We start from the raw sequence: 21314 nt of genomic DNA on the forward strand, positions 1-21314 counted from the left end.
ACATTTTGATCTTGCTCCTCTTGATCCAAGATGTTTTTTGAAGGGAGAAGCAATCAGAAAAAAAGAGCTGGGCAACTCGCCCAGTTTCCTTGAGCACTACAGCGTCCTTAAGGCTACATCAACTCCTGTCACTGCCAGGGTAGACAGGGCCTTCATCTGCAGGGACCTTCTTATCACAGTGTTCAAGGAGAGTGCTGAAGGTTTGGCTTCAGCATACTAAGCATACTTCAACATACTCTGCTTCTTGATGGTGATGAAGACTTGAGGGTACTCACCACTACTTTCAGTTTTGAGAGTCACTCCAGAGAAATGCATAGCCTGAGGAAAAGGGCACCCAGTCCACAGATGTGCCCACGGCCACAGAGGCGGGTACATGCCACAGCACTAGCACCAGATGGGTGCAGGGGAGCTGGGGCTCCCCTCTCCACCCCTCGAGCTGGTTGACCCAAGCACAGGAATTGCGTATTTGGTAGCCAGAGCCCCAGAGGAAGAGCGGGTCAGCTCTCCTGCCACATGCCCATTTCCTAAAGCCTGGCAAATGGGCTGAAAACAACTGCCCTGTGATGTCTATTCATGTGTAAGCATATTTATTTATTATAAAATAAATAAACCTTACAGCAACATTGAGCTCAAGTGAATACTCCCCTCTCCCCTCAGTAACCAGCTAGTTCTAAGCACACCCAGGCCGCTTAAGTCTTCTGCATCTATCCAGGCAGACACTGCCCAAGGGAAGACAAGGCTCAAAACCTGTGGCAGAGCTTAATAATAATAAAAGAACATAAGAAAGAGAGAGATCCAGGTGACTGAGCTAACATTTTATTTAATTTCCCTCAATTTTCTGCTCTCAGCTCTTCGTGCAAATAATTATAATGCCACGAAAGGGCAAGAAAAGTCAAGAACAAAAGAGCTCCAAGGCAACAATTTTCACCACCAAGAAATCATGGCTTCAACTTGAAGTTTCAGAAGTGCTGAGGCTCTCAGGCATGTAGAAAACCAGCCTGTGTTTCAGTAAATCTGAAATCTGGCCAATTCACTCCAGATTCCACTTGCTTGTCGAGAAGGAAAGAGGTCTAAGAGAAATGCAAACCAGATCGCAGAACTGAAAGACTGTAAGGATTAATAAAGACTGACTGAGTTTCCAGTAGACAAGCAATGTTTGTAATAGATGTGGACTCAATGCAGAAACTACCGAGTAAGATGCTCTGGCCTGCATTACACATGAGGGCAAAGCAGATTATAATCATGACTTTTTTGCTGCCCTTTAAATCTCTGAATCTGAAGAAGTGCAGAGCTGCACTTCTATAAAAAGCACTGCCTTGAGACTTCCCTTCCCACATTATAAGCTGGAATATGAGAATTTCCAGGGCATTTGACTTGGTGCCACATGAGAGGAAAAGAATCACCCTAATGAGAATTGTTAAGAGGAAAACTTGCTGCCTTATGTAAAAAACTTCTGGTATTCAACTTGTTTATCTTAAAGAGAAGGTTATAATTCAGTTTAATCAGAGTATGAAAGTAACCACCTGGAAATTAGAGGGCCTTTCAATTTAGTCAAGAGAAATATAACAGGAGCCAAAATATGACAAATTGAGGTAAGTTTATATAAGAAACAGGGTATTTGTTCTGTTTTGTATATAAACAGGAAGGGAAATGGATCAAGAAATATTGAGGAAGATTCTTTGAGGTTGAGGAAGATTCTTTACTACTGCTTATTTTTGAGTCAAGATGGGATGTTTTCATAAAAGATTCGTTCTTGATCAATCAGATATTAGGTTGAGGAACTCATCTTTGTTTGATATCTGTGGCAAATGATTTTCTTTTCCCTCAGCATTTTGCAGTGTCTGAGCACCATCCTCTTTCAGATTTTATAAGGTAGAAATTGTTTCAATAGGATCAGATTGACAAGTCAACAACGGTGCAGTTATTAGTTCACAGGTCATTCACACAGCTACTTCTAAACAAAGCCCTTATTTAAGATTATCCAGAATGTAGCCCAGTACTCTCAAAAAATAATATCTGCTTCAAGGGAGACTAACATCAAAATGTCCTTCTTTAAACTTTGTCTTATGTCGATCAGTCACTTGGATGTTCTCCCTCCTTCTGTCTAAACCAGTTCTTGAAGTCATTTGGCAGCAAAAAAAAAAAAGGCATCCTTTGCTATACAGCAGAACTCCAGTGCTACCTACCAGCTCACACTGCTGCTCTTGGCTCCAAGACTCTTGGGAGTCCCTTTTTTTTTTTCCCTGAAAGCATCATTTCCAGAAGGACATGCCCCACTGCTGCAGGTCGCCCAGCCCAAATAGCATCTTCTACAGCTTCTCCCAAGGCAAGGATTTCCACTGAGCTGCCCTTCGTTTTGCATGCTCTGTGCCTGATGCGTAAAGGCCTGCTTCCCTTCATTACTCTTACAAGGCCAGAACCAAAGCCTAGAAAAATGCCTAGAAATATTCTCACCCTCTTTCTCAGCATGCAGATCCCACTTTAGTGATCTACATCTAAATAACTTCTTCTACATATCTTCTCTCTCCAAATTAAATAATCGTTATTGTACAATCACTTGCAGTGCACAAACTCTTCAGAGTTCTCTACCGAGAGCTCTTCTACTGATTTCCTTTGCCCTTCTCAGAAGTATTTTCAGCTCAAGGGAACCTTAGCACTCAACTTTGTATCATCAATGGCAGTGAATCAATGAGCATTAATCCCTAAAATACAAATATGTTCTGATTGATTACTGCAGGCTTGGATGACAATGAGAGGAGATCTGACATGCAGGCACTCTGGAACAACCCTTACTTGAACACCTGAAAGGACATATACAAAATACAACTACAACTCACAAATAGCTGAAGAGAAAAACTAATACCAATTAGTACTTGCTCATAGCTGGAAGATCTGTGTCCAACGCCAATGGCCCAAGAGAGGCTGTGTAGAGTTGTACAGCTAAATTTAAGACGAAAAAGCTTGGGGGACTGTGTGGCTTTTGCTCAAAAACACTTCCTACTCTTTCTGGAATCAGATGCAGTAGTTTTTGACCTACTGAGTAGTTTTTGTACGGGAAAGTAGTTTTTGAACACAGCCATTTGCGTTGGCTTAAGTTTTCTGAAAGCTGGAGTCAAAGTTGGCCTTATGACTTTATCTTTTGGTGCCTCTACCTCTTGTAAACTTCTACCGAGGGTGAAGGGACAACTTTAGAAATCAATTTCTTTTTGACTTCAGCTAGCCCTGAAGTACATTTTGAGACTTCTATTACACAGAATCACAAAAGTTTTTTGATAAGCATCAAGCCTGTTAGACCATCATTTAGAATTTTTCTGGATCATCTACCCACCATGAAAAGTTCAAGCAGACAAGAGAAAGATTAAAATGCATTCTGACATAATCATAACAATACATTTTCCGCCCTAAGCCGATGGAGACATTTGCCCAATTCTCAAAGGGGAATTAAGTAGTGCAATTCCCACTTTTCTTCACTCTTGCACCCACACAAGCTCTTTTACTCTCATGGGATCCTGAACTAGATGTACTTTACAACATGCCATTCACAATGTACCACTTCTACCCTTCCAAGAATAAGCAATTCCCTCTGAACTTGCATGCACTGCAGATTATATATATCTTGGAAACTCAAAAGAAAGGAACATAGCACTGAAGCAACAGAGAACACCACATCAGCCTTGATATCTCCAATATGCATTCTCCAGCCCTAGATTTGTTTGGTTTCTTAGAGGAGTCTCCTTCACACACTGTAGCCACTATCCTTGCTTGCGTGGGCTACACATTGTTTGCAACACACCTTCATGACCAGGCACAAACAACAGATGGGTTTCACACACACACACACACACACACACACACACACACACACTGCCCACACTCAAATTGGGAAGAGTAAAAGAAGGAAGAGCTGGCTAGGAAATCACAGTGATTCTGTGAAGCAATCGGGCCTACTCTTCCCCACACTCTCTGCAGGGCAAACAGTAAAGTCTCCACCACAATGAATTTTTTAGAGAGCGCAAAGCACTCATGTGACTTAGATTCACAAGATTAAGACAGGATCTTATGCAACACGTCTAAAGGGAAATCCCATAACTACCAGTCTTGACTTCCTTGCCTTTAGAACTGCTGATCATATGAAAAAAAAAAAAAAGAAAAAAAAAAGAAAAAAAATCCACCCTCTGACTCACTCTTTCATAAAGTTAATAAGTTATCAGGTTCATTAAAAGTCAGCTATTTACCACAAAGTCAGTCTTCTTTCCAAACTCACTTATTGTTTCAAATGCCGGGGGACTCAGTGAATGCAATGGAAACACCTGGATAACTAGTTACAGCTCTGCAAAGTGACAACCCTTAAGTAGAAGGAGCTTCTTGGCAGGACCTATTTAAGCCTCTGTTTGCAGGTGATTCTGTACCATCCCATTTCTCCTTCAGACCCACCCCTCACAATCAGGTACACAAGACTGCTCCCTCCAAACACCCATTCGCAGGAGCCTCACCCTGCTCATGTTGTCACATTCCCTCCCTCCCCTCACAAAGGCACCTTATGCGAACTTTAGAGCAGCACTTTCTGAGATCAATGATAATTGACTGATTAAGTATGCCTAACGCTGCCAGAATGTGAGCTGATTGTGTAATGGGGCTAATTAGTAACTGCCAGAGCTCATTCCAATTATTAACCTTTATGAATGTCATTTTTAAAGATAAAGTTCCAACAAGGCCTACTGCAGTATTCCTAAAGGTTTTTGTCACATGGGATGCAAGGGAACAAAGTGACCACTGAAGCCAAGATAAAGGTGGATCAAGAGAGAAGCACTATGAACAAAGGATTTTACCTTTGCGACCAAGTGATACAAAGACCTAACAAGAAAAAGGTGAAGAAAACCAGCATCCGTACGGAAGAATTTTTCCATGACCACCAAGGTACACAGCAGTGCTACTGCCAAGTGCCCCTCGAGAGCCTCCCAGCAGCACAAGTCTAAAAGCACCTGCCTTGTTTCCTCGGTGGGCCTGTCTGCACTCTTCCTGCAGGGAAGGCGAAGCTTGTCGCACTGTTTCCCATGCCTTGGACAGTAGAAAACGTGCGCTTGTGGGAACAAAGCTAGATGTGCTGCGTTAACTCTGCTTTCCTCCTAGACATCCCTTTTGCCTTGATTGGTTACAGACAATAGAACCAATGGGATTTTAATCTTCCATGGGATATTTACTCTCTACTCTGCTAGAGGCCTACTGAGTGATGTACCATGGTCCACTGCTTACTCTGTAGCTTTAACTACTCCAGGGCAATAAAACATTTTTTCCTGAAACCTTACATGCTAACATGTGATCTACCAGCCTAGGCTCTCCTCAACCACAGTTAGTGCGACAAGTAACCCAAAGAAAGGCCAAGTTCTCCCATACCACAGCTTTAGAGATGTATGTCTGATGCACTTCACGGTCAAGTGCTTTTCTGGGATCTCCAAAACAATTACCAGAGACTCGTGGATGGATCATGATCTGCTGGAGACCTCAGGGCATTCGTGTATCCCAGGCTGCTGAGTGGAGCTGTATGATCCTCCTGTTCCCAAGCCAGTCTCTGGGGCATCTCCTCATATACAAACTACCTTCCCTCACAACATTCCTGATTTTTCGCTCTGAATCTGCTCCTCTCCCCTCTTGCAGGGTCAATAAGCAAGAGCAGCCAACAACTTCCTTCTTAAAGCAAAGCACTGTTGAACATTTCAGAGGGAGAGAGATGCAAGATGACAGACCCTACATACAAGGAAAGGGCTGATTACTCCTTCAGATCCCTGTAAGACCCATGGTCCAGCAATGGGCTGCTGTTCCCTTCTGCACATCTCTCTCCACTTGACTCCTGAACCTCCCAGGGCTCCTACAGACTGGTGCTGCCATGTCCACTTCTGTGATTTAAGACCTTACTAGTCCCAGACTATTGCTTGTGAAGCCCCCTCTTCTGCACAGCACAGCCTACGAACTCCATCTCCAAGGTCCCTGGGCTGACAGGTGACACAGCTGAGCTGCAGACATCTATCTAGCCCTGCCAGCTCAGCTATGAAGCACCTTCATCCTAGTAGTGGTTACAGACAACTAAAGACAGATACATCTTAGGTGCACCAGAACTCATACAGGAATGCCCATAGTAGCCATCTGCTCCAGAAACTTCAACTCTGAGGTAAAGTTTGGAAGTTATGTTTGTACTAAGAGACCAGCCACCTTCCTGCAGCCAGTGTTCTGCTACCATTTTCCCACAGATCCTGCAACCAACCAACCTCAAGATTCATGTCAGAAAACTTAAGAGCTACAGGTATCATACCACATTCATGGGACTCATTGCAGGGCAATATATTCCTGAACTACTCTACAGCAGCACCACACGGGCACCTCTGACCAGACTTGCAAGATGCTGAAGGCTCCTCTCCTGCATGGAAGTTACTGCCTTTTGCTGGAATCACAGACCTGGGCAGTAAACTTCAGAGATAACTGGATATGAGCAACTACTAATATTTACAGATGCAATTCTGTGAAGTAACTGCCCATCAAAACCACAAAAACAAGCTCTAATAATCTGGTTATAGATCCATCCCACTAACCTTTTACAGTTTTTATACAGAGACAGAAAATATGTTTGTAAAAATGCACTAGCTTCCTATTATCTAGTGCTTTATAGGCACTTTTGTTTTTTCTAGGTAGGCATACTGTAAAAGGATGGCTGACAGATCTTACAGATGAAGAGCATGTGGCAAGTAAATAAATCAAAGGCTACCTTCCCGCTTGGAGGAATGTAGCTCTTTGTAAGTGTTATTGGGAGAAGTGACCGTTTGATACTGAGCACTTGTTAACTTCATAAGTTTCATATGGAAGCTTAATGAATGTACTGCAGACATAATGAAAGAGAGACCAGACTGAAAGAAAGATGGAAGGATTTCTGGCAGGTTTCTTAACAGTATTTTTCCATCCTTCCGATTGTTTATAGCCATTATAAAATGGCAGTGCACTTAGGGGGAGAGGAGAAAAAAAAAAGAGAGAGAGAGAGAGAGAGAGAAATACAACACGATAAAACACCAATATAAACAGACACAATCCATGTTAAAGCACTAAATTCTGCCAGTCCCAGAACAAAGCATTGAAGATTTATATAATTTGGTGTCAGGCCTAATTGGAAGGAAAAGAAGACTGGGAAGGAGGAGGGAGATAGGACGATGGAAAAAAAAGAACAGGTCACTCCAAGACAAACAAATCACATAGCTTAAGCTAGAGCCTCGGCTTCGTGCAGAGAGGGGAACTGCATCCCCCAGCAAGCCAAGAGGGGCACCAACACGGAAAGCGCCCGGCTGCCTCAGCGCCAGAAGCTGCAGCTTCCTGGGCCAGCCCTGCCTGCCTAGAGAGGCAGGGACAGTGCCCGTCCACATGTAACACGGCAGGGGCTAGGGGGACTTCCTGAGCCACAGGTAATGTCTTACCAATCTTGGATAGCTTGTTTTTTTTCCTCCCTTCTAGCAGCTTTTCTAGACTTCACTTGAACCCTAGCGAACTTCACCTACTACAACATCCTCTAACAAGGAGATCCACAGATTAACTACATGTTGTACGAAAAAAAAAAATCTTTTATTTGTTCTGAACATTTGTGTGACATTCCTTCATTCCTGCATTAGTAAATGCCTTCGCATGCCACTATATATATATATATATATATATATCTTTATCATACCCTTTCCTGGCCATCACTTTACAGTCCAAGTCCTACTAGACATGATCTAGTGTGAAAATTAGTTAATTGCAAAATCAGGCTGTTCATAATAAATTGCCTGTTTGCATAGTTATAAATGAATTTAATTTGCGTCCTCATTAATACTGACACACACCTGTGTTGACCACATCCACTCCTAATCTAGGATAGCAAAACTCCCCTTTGTGGTAAGAAGTGACCAGAAAATGACATCAGTAAGGCCCAAACAAGTTCATCTTTAAGTATGGCTTCCTGTAAAAGGTTTTGCAGTCGGCATCCAAATCTAATTACAATATACTATAAGATAACACAAGAGTGGCCGCTCTCTAATGACAGCCATGGAATTACTGCTCCAAATGATAAAGCAGAGATGGAATAGCCAATTCCTGCTGACAGATGCAGCTGTGCTGATGCAGCAATAGTCACAACACCCACAGGATCTGCAACAGCAGGTTCTTGCCTACCGCATCCCTCCCGAGGCTGCCACGCTACTTTTCTAAACAAGGAGCGAGGCTCTACAAATGCACCTTGCCCGCTCGGCAGCTTCAGGTGGGCTGCGAAGCTTCAGACACGCACTCCTTGCCGGCAGAACCTGCTCAGGCCCTCCCTACCAACCCTGCCCAGCTACTGCCGGGGAACGTGATCCGAGCCCAAAATTTCTTTCTACAGAGACAGGATGTCTGCCTTCCTGAAGTTCTCAGGAACTTCATCATCAAAGAAGTTCATTAGAAAGGAGAGAAATACTTCATTAAATACACCACATATACACCAGAAAAGTAGGAACAACAATATTCTTCCAGCTTCCTCAAACACTCTTATTTTTTCTTTTTTTTTTTTTTTTTTTTTTTTCTCTTTTTCAAATTTCATTAATTAGCACTGAGATCCTTAGACATATACCAATACTAGAAGAATTTTAGAAGATTCAACTTAAAAACAAAACAGGAACAAAATCCTCGGAGGAAACATCTTTTGACATTGTTTCCCAAATTCCCCATTCCAACTTACGACTTTCTGAAATGGGAAGTCTAGTCATGTGAACTGGTCTGAGTCCCCACTTCAAGGATGATCGAAGCAGACTGTGTGCCTGAAAGGACAGGCTGGGGAAAATTAAAGCAGGCCAGAAGTGAAACTGTAGTTTAAAAAAACAAACAAAAAAATGTACATTTTCTTTTAGTTAGCACTCTAGAGTTAAAAGGATAGCTTTACAGAGGGAAAAAAAAATAGGCAAAAGATGGAGAACTACTGTGGTGTGGAACACTTAAATCTCTGGTTCATTAAAACAGCGATGGTAAGTCAGATTAAAAATAAATAAATAAAAATGTATTCCCCACTTGCATGTTTCCCAAAGGAGAAACAAAGAATATTCCGGGTAAAGCACAAAGAAGAAAGTAGAGATAGCAGAATGTTTCCCACACAGCCTTTCCGTCGGCTCTCCTGATTTAGAGAATTCCAAATTCTTCAAAGACCTGCAGCATATCAATTATGTCTACAGTGTAAACACAGCTATTCCATAGGAACATCTAAAGTACAAATGGCTCTTTGCTAAGAAGAGATAATGCAGAATGGATGGTGCTACTGCAGTACTGATCCAAAAGCTGTAGACATGTCTGCTCTTTCTGTGCCACAACTTAAAATAATTACTGTGAGCCAGGGGCTAGAGCCACGCTATCCCATCTAACAGCCACCAGCAGAAATATCCTCCATTAATTCATTCTATCTCCTTCTGAAATCCATTTACTCTTTTTTTTTTTTCTGCTTCACAACATCCTGTAGCAATGAGTTACACAATTTAATTACATGAGGAATAGAAAAACACTTCTCTCTATGCCTATTCAGAGCAAGGGCTTGAACTTGGATCTTTCTCACACGATTAGTATCAGTTTCTCCCTGGAGACTCTTGGTATCTCCTTTTTGTAGCTCCTTTGCTCAGCATACATAATTCAATAGTTATCAAGGAAAGGAGAGAGAGAGGTGGTAGCTGGTTAAGGCTTCTACCTGAAACGTGGAAAAGGGAAGCAAAACAGTGCACACTTCTGTCCTCTCTCCTTTTAATTGGAAATTCCACATTTGCCTTAAGAACAAGGCCTCAAGAAGTTTGGAATTTGATCAACTGCATTTTCATCTTGCCCCCTCTAATCTAGAAAACAAGATTTTTAAACAAAAACCTCCCAGGCAGGAAAATCTCCAGGAACACAGTAATCTATGAGGTCAAAACTGTTGCACAACAAAATGACCTTTCCAGACCTCTTTAGCACACACATTCCTTACACAAATGTATCTGCAACATCCATCACCAGTGACCAGACCAACTCTCCCACGAGGGCACGCCTGGAGGCCAACAACTACAGCAAAACAGTCACACTAACAAACTGTGAAAGATCTGTGGACAAGCACACTGAAAAGTGAGTTATACGCACACGTAACCGTGAACCTCTGTGCGCCCCCATGGAGCAGCACGCAGCACCCTCACCGCACTGAGGTTCTAGGGCAGAACATATCCAAAACCAAGACCTACCTTCCTTCAGAGGATCACAGATATGAAAACACACTCTGAATATGGGCAAAAGTTTTTAATTAACAGCCTAGCTGAAACATCATTATGATCTGCAGTTTTGTTTTTATTAATTCTCTCTGATTCAGCAGGAATTCCACCAAGGAATAGGAATGAGCAGATGCAGGGGGAAGCACATTAATAAATCATAAGTGTCATTAAAATTTGTAAACTAATATCTTCTGGGAAGTCTTGGCAATTAGTCTCAGAGCTTTCCTGGCAAACAAAAAATTAATAAATCCAACAGGTCCCACGTTTGATGAAATCCCCACCCCCACAGAAAGGTCATTGATGGAGCAATTAAGAGACACACCAAACAGACCAGCCAGAAGGCTGGTTCATGAAAGACAAATGAACCCCATGGAACAAGATGACTAAGGCATCTCAATAAATGGAGTTAGGATTCAGATCCACCACACCAAGACATGCAGGAAGGATTTTTTGACTTAAATTCACTGTGCTACTTCTGTCTTCATAACTCTGCATTGCATCCCTGTGCCCCTTCATCCCCAAGGGAACACTAATTTCAGTGGTCATAAATTAAGGGACCACCAGAAAGCAGAGGTGTAAGCCTGGCCATTCCCTATAGAAAAATCCTACAGGATATAAACAGGGATAGAGAAGCAACAGAAAGGTAACAGATGAAACTCCCCTCCAGAAATCAAATATTTTCCAGAAAGAAACAGATCTTATTACCCTTGATGTATTTATCTAACTCTAAAACAGAACCCTGAACTTAGGATAAGCCTATCAATTTTCAGGGTTGGATCCCAAAACAATTCCCCCCCACCTCAAGGAGAGCATTCAGTTCTGAACTGCAAGGATGGACACACTGGACATCACCTGCGGTGGCTGAGGAAGGCTCAATACAGTTCACCCTTTTAAATCTTTTCCTTTGGCTACTGTTCCCCACCCCCATTCCTATGAAACTTCACATCCAGCCTCACATCGCAGGTAAACGAAGACAAACCCTTATACACATTTCCTGAAGAAGAGATTTGTCTTTATTCCCCTGACAGTCACAACTCAAAGGATAATCAATCATCTCAAAACAGAAGAGCATTTGAAGCGGTTCAGAATCCATTACTTCAGATCACTTCATGGGTGCACTGGGATAGGAAGGCAAAAGGTTATCACCACCTGATACCCAGCAGCTTGTAGCCCTCCTGTCACAGATACCCCCTAAAAACCTGCAAATGCGAGGAACCTAAGCCAACTTTTTTTTTTCTTTTTTATTAATAGCTATAAAAAGAATAGTTACAGGGAATAGTTACAAAAAGAAAAGCTATTTTACATAGAACCTTTTCTTGAAGTTTAGCATCCCCACAGGGTCCCTAACACAGTGCCCTTTCCCCACTAATTCCTCTCCTGGCTGTGCTGAACAGCTCTTGCCACCTGCCTGGCTTGCTCTCCTGCTCCTCTTACTTTAGAAGGACCCACCTTCTGATACCTGCTACAACACATGCCCAGGTGGGCAAACACAGATGTCAGGAGTTCCTGCCAAACCTGATATGTCAGCTTGAGCAACGGAACAAGACCCGTTTCTCCAAAGCAAGCAGGCATTTAGCCACAAGAGCACAAAAAGAAATTTCCACTTGGCTCAAGACTGCTGCATTCTCTGTTCTCCACAGGTAGCCACCACACAGCTCTTTGAGCCAAGGAATTTCTCCTTATTAAATGACCACAACCTTCCCCTGGCAGCAGCTACCTCTGGAATGGGCCGACAGGCAGCTGCATCCTGCCAGCAGCCCAGGCACAGCCCCCCCACCAAGGTGGCATCTCCTGCCCGACAGGCACTGCACTGAGCTGGGGTACCCAGAATCACCTGCTGCGGGAAGGGAACAAGTCAGCAAAAGTACTACAGCCTCAATCCGGATTATTTTGGGATGCTGCCCACCCTAACCCCACCTCAGTGTGCTGGAGCCCTGGGGAAGCCCTTTCAGCTCTGTGACCTCCTGCTGCAGGTTCCAGCAAACAAACTCTGCACCTAGTGGCTCTCAAGCATTAAGATTTTCACAGGTGGCTCTTACGGCCAGAAAAGAGTCATCACTGAGGTGGGTATCTGTAAGTTCTAACAAACCTCTGGGCACCCTGGTTTTCAAATGCAAGCGAAGGCAGGAACAGGCCTGCACCCCCAGCTGGCTCTGTCCCCTGCCACACACGGCTGCCTGCAGGTACCGTTACCTCCTCCCTGTCAGCGGGGGAATCCTCGCTTTGCAGTGTCACTAGAAAATGCCAAACAGCAGCAATGCGGCATCATTACTTCTAAAACCAGCTCAAATCATTTTATGCCTGAATTCAGTCCTTCAGAAAATAACATACATACAAAATACATGTTATCAGCATAATAGTGAAAAACACACAAAAAAAAATGGAGAATACTGCAGTGGGAGGTTATCTGGCCATGGTGAGTGTCTGGAGACCGTGTTTCAATACAGCAAGTTCTAGTGAAACCACAAAGCTCTATTTCAAAACATGGGCAGAGTCAAAATGGTAGCAAGTGTGAGGTAGTGCTCAGACTTGGAATCACCACTCTCAATGCCACAGTCTAAATAATGCATTGCCACTAGGGCAGAACCAGGCTTTTAATGAAGCTACGGCTTTGCCAAGTCCATTTTTCAGCTTGCTTGCATTGGAGAGGAAGATACAGAAGCCTGAGTCTCTCCTGATCCCTGCCTCACCTATCTTGGGAGCAGATATTCTCTCTCTCCCTCTCTCTCTCTCTCTATATATATATATATGTAGACACACATGTTATGTATAGGTCCCATCTCCCAGAAGTGAGCCATTCACATGGCACTTCCTACTGCATTCACCATTTTGCATGTTCGGAGCAGACCTACGTGAAGCCAACTCCAGCAACACATGAACATGGAAATCAGCATAAGTGATGAAACCTTGCCAAAAAATCAAGTACTACAGATACACTGAATAATGCCAGTGGTCTCCGGAGGCAACGCAGAGGTCACAAGTGTGAAAAGGCTTAGGTTTCTTATTATTATTATTATTTTTTTTAAACACAGTAATGGAAATATCATTTTCTCTTTTTATTTTTTCCACCCCTCACCTTTTTTTTTTTAAACAAACCCAAACTAACATATTTAAGAATTCCTCCAGTAAGATTTTAATTTTTTAAGCACCAAGAGCCAGGCAAGCCTGTGAGTATGAGTTAATGAATGGACCAACGATGTGTAGCATGAAATAATTTAGTCAGGACCGCAGGCAGAGGAGGCGAAATCCAGGGGACCCATAAAAGGTGGGTAAAATGGCAGAGAGTGCTCAGAGCTGACACATGCAAGAGCTTGCACTTTGGAAGAAAATCTGAAGTGCTCCCCACTGCCTGATTAGCTGATGTGTTGCAGTTGTGGCCATCACATTGATCATAAATCCCTCCCTGTTAACTTGTGCTTCCCCTGTCTCTTGTACCATCCTGCTGTCTCTTTGTCTTATTGGAGATTGAAAGCTCCCTTGGGACGGAGGCCGTCTTTGCACCTACTGCAATCCAAACAGTTATAATCATTGCTGGGTACTAAATAAGGTGACAGCTGAGAAAAATTTTCATTCCTTTTTTTCTTAGCAAAAGCAACTTCTCAGTATATACTGGCTCAAAACAGATGGAAACATTTTAAAAACTTGAAAGATTATAATAGCAACTTCAAATACTTAAACATGAGGTAGGATTAGCAGCAAGCAAGGCAACATGTACGTGGATTGCTCTTTGCTTGCAAAACCTGAGCAGTCTAGAAGGCTCATAGAACAAGAAATAAGGCTCACAGAACAAGAAATACTGCCCAGGAGACTCCTCCTGTTTATCCATGCTCACAAGGTAACAAGGAAACAACTGAATAGCAGTAAGACCAACTAACAAGAGGAATTTTCTTCTGCACAACATATCATCTGCAGGACTCCCCATATATTATATATGAGCACAAAGTGTCTAAAATCAGAACTCACCACAATTTCTATGTTCATATGTGGAAACGTTGTGAACACACACACTTAAGAAAATAAACCACTGAACAAATCTCCCCTTCTCTCTCCCCTCCTACTAAAATGTCAGTTTTTTTTTTTCCCCCCACAGAAAACAAACAAAAAACACTTAATTGTTAGTTGTGAATGGTGCTTTTTAGCACTATATTTGGCCTCACATGCTCCCCTGTCAGGCACATTCCTATTTGGACTATCTTTCCAACGAAGTATCAGGGTCCCTACTCCTGATGTTTAAATTTCATGATGCATCCCAGTTGTGCAATCGCAATTCAACATATAAAATGCATTTTGAAGCAAGGAGCCTGACCTGCAGAGGCTTTGGGAATCAGAGCTTCTCCAACAGCACTTAAAAAATCAAAACCATTGAGGTTCACAGATAAGGGGCAGGGGTATTGTCCTTTCCTTGAGGGAGAAAGTATGCAACCGAGGCTCAATCCAGCTTTTAATTAAAAGCACTTAGAATTTCAGCTGGGATTTTCAACAGTTACCCAGTTAGGTATTTCACTAGGCAATAAAAACCGATGAAGGCTTTGCATGCCTGTAAAGCCAATCTAATTTTGTCAGATATATGTCCTGATATATGAAAAGATCTCTTCCCCCCAAGAAAAACTTGGATGCCTCATAGCATGACAGGTACAACAACAACAAGATACCTGATCTCACCAGAGAAAAAAAAAAAACAATCTTCCCTGCTCAGCTTGTGGGAAAAACAAAAAATACAAACAAAAAAAAAATTTTTGAGGTTGCTTTGTACCAGTAGCAGAGGCTGTTTCTGTAATATTTTCAACCTCAGAAACCTGGATTTACTTATCAGAGCAGTGTCTGTGTTCTTGCATTCAGATGTTGAGCAGCATTTCCTCTGTCTAAACTTGTATCAATCTGAGAGAGAAGCAGCTTTCAAGGTAATCGTTAATTCTCCTCTCTCCCTCTTTTGCTCTTGCCTTTTTTAATCACATTCTGGATGTTTTCTTATTGATTTACTTGTCTTTGTATTTAGATGAAGGGATTAGAATTTTTTCTTATATTGCAATTCGCTTTTCCATTAAAAGCAGCCTCTCATGCTACAGCCCAGGGGACCCGAGTAGAATCTTTTGATGCATGAAGGCAGAGACAAGATGATATTTGGCGCCTGCATTGCACCCTGCTCTGTCCTAGCATCCTCTGAAGCACTGGTGTGCGAGTCACTGCTCTGCCACAAAAGCCCCTCCTCTCCTGTGGAAGCAACTCTCTTTGCCAAGTGTTCAGAGAGACATCGCACAGGCAGCCCCATTGCTCATGTGAGCAGAGCTCTTGGCAGAAGCAACGTGCACTAGGCCCAGAAAATACGAAGGAAAATTAAAAAACACCTCAAACACCACAGTATTTTGATGATTGCTTAACAGCTGCATTCAATTTGTGACCTAGCAGCTCCTGGGGCTCAAGGATGACTTTGAAGGAGCTTGCAAAAAGTAACTAAGAAAAGTAAACCTATTGCCAAAACACTAAAGTTAGCTCTGCAAAGACAGATCCTCCTTTTGAAAGTTTCAGGGGCTCAAAAATTAAAATAAAAATTTGAGAATTATTCATTTAAATAATGGAGACACTCAAAGGCCTTGATGTGCAAATGGAAAAAGGAATCAATTCCTCTTGACTTATTGCTTCCAATTAGTACCTTTTGCATTTCTATAGCACTCTTTCCAAAAAAAATGAAAACTATTCTCTAAGGCTCCACACGCCCCTCTAAAATACAACACACTTTAACCTTGAATTTTGCAGGTAGGACACCCTAAGGTTCTAGGGTCTCTCAGCCCTATCCACTACCTACCTCTTACTTGAGCATCTGTAGTTGACTCCTTTCCTCAAAAACCTTAAAGAGGACCCAGGAACCTGGACTTCGTGACCTGTCTGAGCTGCCTCAGGACCCCCATTTCATCTGCAGAGGAGAGCTCGCTGTGTCACAAGTTGACATGTTTCCCCAGATGAACAACTAGTGGGAGCATTCAGTGGTACTGACCACAGCCTGTGTCTTTGTCACTCTGGGGAGACTCCAAAGGGCTGCAGCTGCTGCCTCTGTGCAGAGTCCAGGTGCTGCTGTGATCCCAGCATTAGGCAAGGCTCTGTCTGCTTGTTACCTTATTTATGCAGAGCAGATTGCTCAGCAATTATGTTTAAAGTACAATCACAGTGTCATTTGTACTTGTTAGGTAAAGAGGCAAAAGTTTTTAAGGCTTAAATACCTTGAAAAGTATCAGTTAAGTGGAAATGACTGTGCTCTCTCTTATTAGCTGCATGGTTATTTATACTTTCGCACATTACCGTGGTACAGTGCAATTAGGCTTTAGAGTTACTCTGCAAATTGAGAAGTTTCAGGAGCTCTTCTCAACAATTAACCCTTAATGCATTAACTGGCTCCTGCTGCCTGGGAAATAACCGCATGGCACATGCTCCAAAGCTCCTCCAAACAGGGGCTTCTAAATTAACTCCAAAATTAACTCCAAACACAAGCCACCTGCCAAGAAGCTACTCACACCCAGATCTAAGGTTACACCATGTTGACAGCTCCACCAATTACTGCTTCTACAGGCTGAGCAACACACTCAGTACACCAGGTATAGCAGGTGACACAAAGTGCTGCTCAGACACGCACCCCTTTTTTCTGTCCTGCAGACGAGGACATGCCACCCTCTGAGCCTGCCTGAACAGGCAGGAAGACACCAAGCACCTCATTGTGGTGCCTCTCCTCGTTTGGTAGCCAAGGACCTCACGGCCCCCATCACAGCCTTGCTTCTTACCTGCGTTGCAGCTCTGCTGGGGGCCCAGACAGCAAACGGTTCCAGGCACCTCCACTACAGCCCATACAGGCAGAGCCCCCAGGTAAGATCATAGCATGTACTGTATCACACACACCCAAACTCAGACACTGTTCAGTTTACCGCCTACAGACACTGTCATCATTGCGAGCCTTGCAGCAGAGGCTCAGAGGAATGTATGGATGTACTTGAGGACACTCAAAAGTGGAAAGAGAACTAAACCAAGCTCCTCTGCAAGCCAACCTGGCAGGCTGACATTAAGCAGCCCTCTCCTTTGCAGACTCACTTCATTAAACAACATATCCTTAATCACATACCCTTTCCCCGAAAAGCAACTCCCCAGTTTATCCCACATTCTCTCCCCGTTCCTCCCACTCAGTTTCCCCCTTGCTCACGCTCCAGCTTTATGCAAGGCACAGGTGGTGATCTCTGCAATGCACTCACCTCCACAGCGAGCTCTCTGTAACGCTCCCCAGGTTGAAGTCGTAGAGCTTTGTCAGAATGAGAATCACCTGGGGGAAGGGAGGGAGGAAGAGAAAGGGGAAAGAAAGAGAAAAGTTTTCTTTTAGACTATGTAACAATACACCAGGCATCTGAAATCACCGAAAGGAGAGCTTAGTATTTATCTATTAAATTTAGGGTATTAAAGGATTAAGTAGGTTTAAAAAATAAAATAAAATCATTAGCTTAATGCACCATGTAATTAGTAACATTTATTTTAATCCTTGGGATGCTGTGCATGTGAAATAAAACATGCCAACAGGAATTAATTGAACATTGTGAGCTGCCTTCTCTACATCTGTGGTTATTTAAGGTTAGGGATAAAACTAGATTGACAACAGGTATTTCACATTTTGGAGAAAAGATGGGTGCAAACGAGATGTCACCCAGTGGCTTGGCTTCATTTAGTTTTTCTATGCAAGTCAGATCTTTCCCAGCTCAAATACCCTTCTCATCCTTCCAGAGCAATGGGACTCATCACACCTTTCATTTGGGCTGGAAGGCTGCTGGGTGAGGAGTTTAAAGCTTTGCAGAAGGGAAAAATGCCAAAGGATTAATCAATATCACAACTCCAAGGCTGCGGCAGTCGGTTACTGTCAGCACAATACCGGGAAGGGACCTCTTCAAATCGTAAGGGACCTTGGTACGTGACTATGCAGCCAATACCCAACTTAGTGGCTTTGGAATGGACGCTCTGAGCATCTTCTCTTTACCCGATTCCCTTTCCCCCTCCCTTGACTGCATTTTGTCCCCTTATTTCCCCATACAGAGAACTTCAGGTAGAAGATAAAAGCTGAGCAGCTTCCAGCAGGGTGTGAAAGGCAGATCCGAGTCAGTGCAGGCAAGCCCATGTCGGATTAAACCAGCCCAGTGCAGCTGGGAATTAAGGGCAATACCATTTTTATTGCAACTTAAACTCTGCATACACTTTACATACGCAAGGGGAAAGACTAAATGCTAATAGCAGCTACCAAGGTTTGTATGTTCTCCCTCCCCTTGCAGCAGCTGACGGAAGCAGTGCAGCCTCCCAGCAGAAACCAGGGGAGAGCCACATTTTTAAGCTGCTCCCAATATTCCTGCAGAGATTCAGACAGGACCCTTCAGAGAGGGCATGATGGCTCCTTACCAGGCTCTCCAAAGCACAAGCACAACCCCTTGCCCTATGGCTCATAACTCTCAGGAGGTTCCACCAGGTTAATTTTCCCATTCTGGGACCTAATCTAAGGAGCCAAAGGGAAGACTTGGAGTTCTGCAGATCCTGGACCTAACCCAAAGCATTAAATCAAGTTCTGTGTCCTGGTTAGATTCCAACAGAATAATTCTACCCTATGCTGCAATTGCAATTGGAGGCAACATCCATATTCTCCCAGCTTTATTTCTGAAAACATCATTCAGCTCCTGTAAGCTTTGAAATCCACAGGATAACAGCAGCCTTGCAAGAGTGACTTGAATCCTATTCGAGTTCTGGTTGTAAATTCAAAGTAAAAGCAGACAGTTTAGTAGAGCTTTTCTGGATTTTCGTCCAGGATGACCAACAAAAATCCAGCCCTGCTTGCTGTTAATACATGGAAAGCAACAGCATAAGCATCTCTTTGCAGTTCAACTTCTCGAAGATCTCCAGGAAACAGCACGAGTTGCCGGAGGCAGTGGCAAGACACAGTACAATCCCTGCAACACGCTGGCCACAAAACCGCTCACCTGGGCCAAGCGACACAGTTGCCCCGCAAGCCCAGGTGGCTTCCTCCCTGCCCAACTTGCTTTTGAGACAAGACTCAATGAAGGTCACGTTTGCCAAACCAGAAAGGAGTGGAGAAGCTTAACACTCAGGCTGCCCAAGAAGAGCTATAAAAGCCCACTCCTCTCTAGCACTGCCTCAGGAGGCTACAAGAGCAAGTTGAACCGCTACAGAAATGTCACATCTCAAAGCTCAAATGACAACAAGGGTTGTTCTCTGGACACTGAGTTGCAGAGGAAACTTCAGAGCGTTTCTGAGGGCTGTTCTGAGGCCTCCACATCATGGTGCCCCAGCTGTGCTAAGACAAAACTAGAAGCAGGGCTGTCGGGAAGACCTGGGCAAATACCAGATCTAAGAGATGTTCTGGTACTTAATGTTTTCATTGAAACAGAATGGAAAGAAACTCTAAAGAAAATTAGTCATCAGCCAACTTTGGCAAAACTGAATCTGGTCAGAAGAAAAAAAATAACAGAGAAAAAGAAAAACACTCATTGATTCATGCTGAGCCATTTGATTTTGTTTTCTACTTTGTAGCTGAAGAAACTTAGCTTGTCTTTGTCAATACTAACAAATAACCATGGCTTTTCAGTGTCAAAGTCATTTTGCAATAAAATCCTGAAGTTCTTGCCCACTAAAAAGTGGATCAATTGAAAATTGGAGATTTCACTTTTGTTTTACACTATTTCAAAACAAAAATAAGTATTTTCTTCCCTCAACCAGGAAAAATCCAGATTTGCCATCCCATAGGGAATGCCCAGTCTTCAACCTAAATCAAGATGAAAAGATCTGAGGTAGAGCAGGGGTAGGAAAGGAGCTCCAAGTGATATTGACTCAGAAACAGCAAAAAAATTCACTTAGGCATTTTTAAAGCAGTCCCAAATGAAACTGCCTTGTTGCCGTTCAACACACTTATCCCCAAAATTAATTTCAAGTCAACTCAATGCTGAACCGCACTTTTCTTCAGGATCATATTGCTCACTCCAGAGAGCACAGCTCAGGTGTGAAATTCCCCCATCCCTCTGCAGGCCAACGCCGCCCCGTCACGCTGCCCTTCCCTGGACGCCCCCGCGCCGGGTGTCCCCAGGGAGCCACAGGGCTCAGCTGGTTGAGAACCAAAAAAAGGAAGGACCAGCCCGAAGGAACGGGCAGGGAAATAGGTCAGGCTGAATTACAACTCCCTTAAGGCAGTACAAACCCTCTGGAAAATACAATTTAGAGCTGAGCTTACACAAAAGTAAATGACCTGAAAATTCAATAAACTGTTTTGGTTTTCAAGGCAGACATGGGGATGGGGGAAGAATAGTCAGAAAAATTATTTTTTTCTTTGGAAAGAAGTGACATTCAAGTCCTGCAAAGATTTCCTCATACACTTTATTTTACACATATGCCTCCCCAGAGCCTATATGTATTTGTTTGGAAGAAATTACACTATCTGCTGAACAGCCAGTTATAAGGTCTACATGACAAAAAAAGCCACCCCCTGACAATTATTTATCCTCAATGGCTCATATTCTAATACAGTCAAAGACTCTCTGGTGCTAAGGACTCCCTCCATCCTCCTGAACCACCACATCCAGATCTAGCACAACACACCTCTTCCCTACACAAAGGCAAACAGACTTCCAATCAACTCACAATTCCAGCCCTCAATTCTTGACCCAACTGCCCTGATGTTAAAGCAGAGGCAGCCCAGTTTTGCTTCCCATGGAAAACACATATCTAAATGAATTCCTGTTGTTTGGAGGACTATTAGGGACCTCTGAGCCTGTAAACCACAAAAGGGCTTGGAAGCCCTTGGCAGTATTTTGTAGCATAAGGATGTTTTATGGCCATAAAATTTTACTAAAAAGGAAAATTATTTAGTTCATTAATTCTTCCCCCAGATCTTGCCAATTCCAAACCAGTTAAATGCTTTGTATGTAGCTCACAGTAGATACACAGCCCTTTGCTTCCCCGCAGTTAGTGAAGGTGTGATGAAGGCATGCGGTTCCTTTGGCAGGTTGAGAGTGAATTCAGAGCAACAACCAA

At 43.2% G+C, this 21314-nt stretch overlaps 1 protein-coding gene across 1 annotated transcript in view; it reads right to left on the reverse strand.

Moving 5' to 3' along the window:
• Positions 1–21314, reverse strand: part of SORCS3 (sortilin related VPS10 domain containing receptor 3) — a 261932-nt gene that overhangs the window by 159599 nt on the left and 81019 nt on the right. Inside the window, exon 2 of the mRNA XM_088528640.1 lies at positions 17495–17562. Within this exon, the coding sequence (XP_088384766.1) occupies positions 17495–17562 (68 nt within the window). The remainder of the gene's footprint in view (positions 1–17494; positions 17563–21314) is intronic.

Source organism: Tinamus guttatus, unplaced genomic scaffold, assembly GCF_059628265.1.
Source record: "Tinamus guttatus ecotype Peru unplaced genomic scaffold, ASM5962826v1 Tinamus_guttatus_pri_ptg000314l, whole genome shotgun sequence".
Lineage (NCBI taxonomy): Eukaryota > Metazoa > Chordata > Aves > Tinamiformes > Tinamidae > Tinamus > Tinamus guttatus.